The sequence below is a fragment of the Poecilia formosa genome, unplaced genomic scaffold (assembly GCF_000485575.1).
Source record: "Poecilia formosa unplaced genomic scaffold, Poecilia_formosa-5.1.2 Scaffold408, whole genome shotgun sequence".
Lineage (NCBI taxonomy): Eukaryota > Metazoa > Chordata > Actinopteri > Cyprinodontiformes > Poeciliidae > Poecilia > Poecilia formosa.
In genome coordinates this window covers 287,514-293,251 of record NW_006800347.1, presented here as the reverse complement: position 1 = coordinate 293,251, position 5,738 = coordinate 287,514, and the positions used below count along the sequence as shown (strand labels likewise).

General features: G+C 43.8%; 2 protein-coding genes across 4 annotated transcripts in view; one reads left to right on the top strand and one right to left on the bottom strand.

Moving 5' to 3' along the window:
* The window catches only part of LOC103154989 (mediator of RNA polymerase II transcription subunit 30), an 8,413-nt gene extending 5,969 nt beyond the window's left edge, over window positions 1-2,444 (top strand). The window contains exon 4 of the mRNA XM_007576493.2: window positions 2,150-2,444. Within this exon, the coding sequence (XP_007576555.1) occupies window positions 2,150-2,245 (96 nt within the window). The 3' untranslated portion in view covers window positions 2,246-2,444. The remainder of the gene's footprint in view (window positions 1-2,149) is intronic.
* A 1,022-nt stretch (window positions 2,445-3,466) lies between these two features.
* Window positions 3,467-5,738, bottom strand: part of ext1c (exostoses (multiple) 1c) — a 29,931-nt gene continuing 27,659 nt past the window's right edge. For all 3 annotated transcript variants that reach the window (XM_007576488.2, XM_007576489.2, XM_016663213.1), the window contains 3 exons: window positions 5,242-5,402; window positions 3,993-4,164; window positions 3,467-3,930 (listed from right to left, as the gene is read on the bottom strand). In XM_007576488.2, the coding sequence (XP_007576550.1) occupies window positions 3,745-3,930; window positions 3,993-4,164; window positions 5,242-5,402 (519 nt within the window). In that variant the 3' untranslated portion in view covers window positions 3,467-3,744. The remainder of the gene's footprint in view (window positions 3,931-3,992; window positions 4,165-5,241; window positions 5,403-5,738) is intronic.

The following is a 5,738-nucleotide window of genomic DNA, read 5'->3' as shown; positions in this document are numbered from 1 at the left end:
CTGCAAGCACCTAATGTAAATGATATTTGTATTGGATCGGAAACAATCGAGCCGCTTTACCCCGAACGCGGAAGCTGAGGTGCAAAGAGCCCATTCATGTGTAAGGTCTTTCACACAATCAACACTTCAAAATAAATAAGGGTTCAAAAATAAAATCAACACTTCAAAATGTATAATGGTAACTGTTTCTGTCTGTTCAGTCCATAAACTAAGCCTGGGATCAAAAAATGTGTTGAAGATGCCATTTACAGAGACTTGGCTAAATGGCTATGAAATAAAATCAATACTTACAAATAAAAAATGGTTAGGAAGCGCATTACAAACCTTTGGTTGAAACGGCGCGTTGAATTCAAGTCTCCATTCCAGACCAGAGAAAACTAAAGAGAATGAAACGTGTTAGTCCATTTGAGGAGCGGTAGTTTATCTGGAGGAAATAAATGACGATGCAGAAGTTAATTAGACTGTAACATGCAATCCGCTGCTCAACCACTGCGGACGCGGCTCCGCCGCTGCAAAGAATTAGAAACGTGAAGTCGCTTAGATGTGGATACATTTATCTGCTTAATTTGTGATGGGATCTCTATTAACGGTGAATATTAACTAAACCGCATAAAATGCGAATAAATAGCCGATGTTAATATGATTGTAATTTCACGGATAAAAATAGTACATGATCGATTTTTTATTTTTTTATTTTTATTTTTTTTATGTTGTCAGTCAAGATAACATCTAGCGCCACCTGCCGCCCTGACACCAACTCACACATCTTCATTCACAGTCTTACTTGTAAATCAATTTCTCTTTTCTTGGACGTTTTGATGTTAGCTTGTCCATGTCTCAGTTTTATTCGCTGGGAAAATAAATCAGCAGCTTGAGGTGACTCTGCTGCTCTCTAGTGGCGAGAAGCCGTAATGTTGGCTGGTAACAATCGGAATGCATTATGGGAGATGTAGTTTGTAGTCAATTCGTGCTCAAAACCTATTTTAAGTAAATCAGTCTATAAAATGCTGGGGCGGGCCACATAAAATGACATGGCGGGCCACATGTGGCCCGCGGGCCTTGAGTTTGACACATGTGCTCTAGCACTCAAATTTATCTTGGTTTAGAATATACAGATAGTCAAATTTGTACTTTACAGAGCAAATGTTGCACTAAAGTAATGCTGTGGCAAGATATATTCCAATGAACAAGTTCACATATTACGATCATGTCTATTTCAAAGGGGGGCTGCACAGTAGCGCAGTTGGTAGCACCATTGCCTTGCAGCAAGAAGGCTCTGGGTTCAATTCCCAGCCCTGGTCCCTCTGCATGGAGCCTGCATGTTCTCCCTGTGCATGGTGGGCTCTCTCCAGGTTCTCCAGCTTCCTCCCACAGTCCAAAAACATGTCAGGTTAATTGGCCTCTCCAAATTGCCCCCTAGGTGTGTGTGTGTGTGTATGCATGGTTGTTTGTCTCCGTGTTGCCCTGCAACAGACTGGCAACCTGTCCAGGTGACCCCACCCTCCACCTGCAATGATAGCTGGAGAGGCACCAGCAACCCCACCAAGGGACAAGGGTGCAAAGAAAATGGATGGTTCAATGACATCTGATTTTAATACTTTCATGTCTGGGAAAAATTTGGGATTAAATGTTAACGGCGCCCAACTGAATCACGTTGCCCTGTTTCTCCGTTATTCCCTCCACTTTGCCTCGTAGCACATCAATAGTTTTTGGTTGAGGAGTTGGTGGAACTTCAGGACTTTGTTCAGTTTTTATATTTCTAAACAGAGAACGTTTTATATCCCACACCAGACTCTGACTGGACCGTTTCTCTTTCCTGTTCCGTTATGGCCGCCATCTTTGATTTTGGATCAATTGGTTCCTCCGCTTGATGATAACCAGCAGCGCCCCCCGCTGGATGGCGGCCAAGCTACAGCACTGAGACGGGTCTGAACGGACACAGTTAAAAGACTGGACCTAATTTAACCGAATAAATAATTATCAGTCGATTAATTGTGTTTGTGTTTGTAATTTTGTATGTTTTTATAAAAATGGATATCAGTGAGTCAACCTGGAAAACCATCAGCCAAATAATAAAGAACATAGTTCTGTTGGTTCTGGTTCTGTTGGTTTGGACCGTGGTCTGACCCAGATGTTCTGTTGCCCACAGAAAGTCCGTCAGAAGAACCAGGAGATGAAGTTTCTGATGGACCAGATGAGGAACCTGCTGTGGGACGTCAACGCCATGCTGACCCTCAGGAAGTGATGAAGATACATGACCTCCTCCTCCTCTTCCTCAGGCAGCTGGTGACTCGGTTTGTTCAGCTGGCTGCACTTCCCGCTGGCCTCCAGCAGGGGGCGCCGGTCTCCTGTCTTTGTTTCCTCACTGGGAGGCGTCTCGCCGTGTTTTTGTAAACTGACGTGCTTTTGTATGAAATAAATCTTTTTTTTTTTTAATATGTTGAGTGTTTGTTCCGTGGTTCCCGTTAATCCCAGCAGGATTCCCGTTAATCCCAGCAGGATTCCCGTTAATCCCAGCAGGATTCCCAGGACCACAGCTGCTCCAGCCCCGGGTGGAGCTCGTTTTCCCGGCCGTGTTGATCCGTGTTTCCTCCCACGCCGCAACAAGTCGAGGACTCATTCAGTCTGATTCACAACAATGACACAAAGCTGACTTCCGGCCCCGGAACCCACCAAACCCGACCCGAACCCGAATCAAGGTGCATTGTGGGTTTTCAGAACCCTCATGGTGGCATCGCGTCCTTGAAAATTATTTCTGATCCTGTTTTTGTTTGTTTGTTTTAGATAAAAGTTAAAACTATCCTGGGATTTAATTCTGCTAAGTTAAACTCAGTGGGTCTTTTAAACTGCAATCATTCATTTCATGATTTAATGTGACGCTGACCTGGGCTACTGTTTGTAAAGTTAGTCAAAAAATTCATGTAAAATTTTTGGGTTATTTAGCCTTCAAAGTCAAATTTCAATTCAAATGAATCAAAATCACATCTTCAGTTTTCATTCACTGTCAATTTTTAAACTTATTAGCAAGATGAATATTCAGCTTATTATATAGCTTAACTAAATTATATTATATAGCTTAACTAAATTATTAGTTCCAAGCTAAATGTTTAGCATTGAACCAGCTAAATATTTAGTTTACAAATTATAGTTTGTAGCCAACTATTGAGAGCTAAGTATTTAGCTTCAAATTAAATATTTGATTTGCTAATAAAATCGATTTAATTTAATGTTAACACAGTAAATAAATGGGTGTTTTTCCCTCTGAGGAGCTGAACAACCCATGAACTTCAGCTCCATTATTCCATCTGCATAAAAAGCTGTTTGCTTGTTTTGCTCAGATTATGCGGAAATAAATACATTTTTATCTGTTTATCCTGAGAGGTTTCTTATCGGACTCTGGTAGGAACCAGAACCTGAACACTTCCTGTTCTGTTTGGAACAGAAACCCGGATCACAAAACCGGACCTGCATTTAGAACCGCTTTATTGGTTCTGATAGAAATCATTTTATTGTTTGACAACATTTCCCTGTGAAATAATCAGTTTATTATTATCGATGGTTCCTGCAAAGTTCTGCTGTGGGCTGAGCAGAACCGGTACCGGTCCCTCCGGCGTTCTGTCACCGTCCATCAGAGAAAGTTTTCACCGTCCACACGGACTCCTCTATCCGTCCAAAACCGCCAGGACCGGTCCGTGTGGAGGACTGGACCTGTGCTCATCAGGTCGGTCCGGTCCGGTCCGGCGACTACGCCCGCTCCAGGTCCTTGTACTTCTTTCGGAGGACGGACACCTGGTCCTTGAAGAGGACGGGGTCCAGGCGGAGCTGGGAGTGGACCAGCGGCATGTAGCCGAACCAGCTGGCGAACGTGTTGACGCACTCCTGCCTCTGGGTGAAATGCTCCGGGTTGGCCCAGGGGGCGCTCTTCGTGCCCTGGGGGGGACGGGACGCATCAGAGACATTCAGACAACCTGTCCACGATCAGGAGGACGTACCTGAGGAGGCGGGACTTCCTTGTACTGCTTCCTCTGAGCCACTTTAACAGGCGGCAGGTGAGTCGCCGCCGACACCAGGAAGTTCATCAGGATGTCCTCGCAGTTGGACGTCCGGTCCACCAGCGTCCGCAGGGACTGGGGCAGGTAGTGGGAGAACAGGAAGTTGTAGTACCTGCAGGGACACGCCCACAGGAAGTCAAAGCGTAAATAAAAACTGGAGGCAGGATTAAAATGTTTCATGGAGCTAACACCAGAGTCTGGAATTAATCATATTTTAATCATCAAAATGAGCAACATTTCAATTCAAAAACCATTTTTGCAACCAAATAATCAAATAAATAGACACATGAGATAAAAAAAATGAAAATATTTATAGTTTTTAATGTTTTCCAGGTTCTTCAACCCTCAGATTGGAGCAAACTTAAAGAGCTATTCATGGATCTTCTCCAGAAATGTGGATGCTAGCTTAGCTGCTACTTGTTTAGCATTGAGATGCTAAACATGTGTGAGTGTGTGTGTTAGCTTAGCTTAGCAGTGTATGTTAGGCTACCATTGCTTCACTGATGAGCTAACTCCTTTTAGCACAACTTGAACCCAACAACAGCCTTTTGCAGCATCCAGTCAGATAATTTAGAACCAGAAATTAACCAGAGACGCTGCTGTTAGCAGGTCAATAAAACTTTAGTTTCTAAAGAATATTTAACTCTGGAACCAGAAGCGCATCGGTACAAAGGGTTCGGAAAGAAATTTTGAATGGGAAAAAAAAGTGATGAATTACTTTAAAATTGTAATTAGTAAATGAAAATTAACACAGTGAAGTCCCAGCATTAAATAAAACACGATGTGTTTAATATTTATATAATCAGACTTAAATCTTTTGAAGTAATTCTGATGTTCATGTCCATCAGAAATAGAGATGCAATAGAAATTATTTTAAGCATCAAGATTTGAACCAGAAATTACTTTAAAGTCAGAAAAAAGAGGAAAAGAGTAAGCAAATCAAATATTTATCTAAAACAATTCCACAAGGTTCACTCCGTTTATATTTGGCCAAAAATAGATTTATGCATAAAGTTCTGCATCCTTTACATACTGTGTTCTGTATTAGCCTAGCTTAGCAGCGTAATGCAAAGCAAAGACCAACAACTTGAATCGATTCAGGACAACAAATCGATTTATTTCTGTCCCTGTGATCGGATCCAGACTGGTTCCGGTTCCAATCGGACGCAGACCGACTGATGAAGTGGACCTGTGGTAGAAGGCGGCGCCGGTCAGGACGATGGAGTACTCGTTGGTCCATTTGGACGTGTAGCCCCAGGCGTGTTTCAGCAGGTCCCAGAAGTGGCTCCGGGGCGGATAGCCGACGATCCGGTCCGGGAAGCTGCGCCACACCAGGAAGGCGAAGTTCACCTGCAGGGAGGAGGCCGTCAGGATGGGAGCGAGCGTGTGTGTGTAGGTGTGTGTAGGTGTGGGTGTGTGTAGGTGTGTGTAGGTGTGTGTAGGTGTGGGTGTGTGGAGATGTGTGTAGGTGTGTGTAGGTTTGTGTGTAGGTGTAGGTGTGTGGAGGTGTGTGTAGGTGTGTGTAGGTGTGGGTGTGTGGAGATGTGTGTAGGTGTGTGTAGGTGTAGGTGTGTGTGTAGGTGTGTGTGTAGGTGTGTGTGTGTGTAGCTGTGTGTGTAGGTGTGGGTGTGTAGCTGTGTGTGTAGGTGTGGGTGTGTAGCGGTGTGTGTAGGTGTGGGTGGGTGT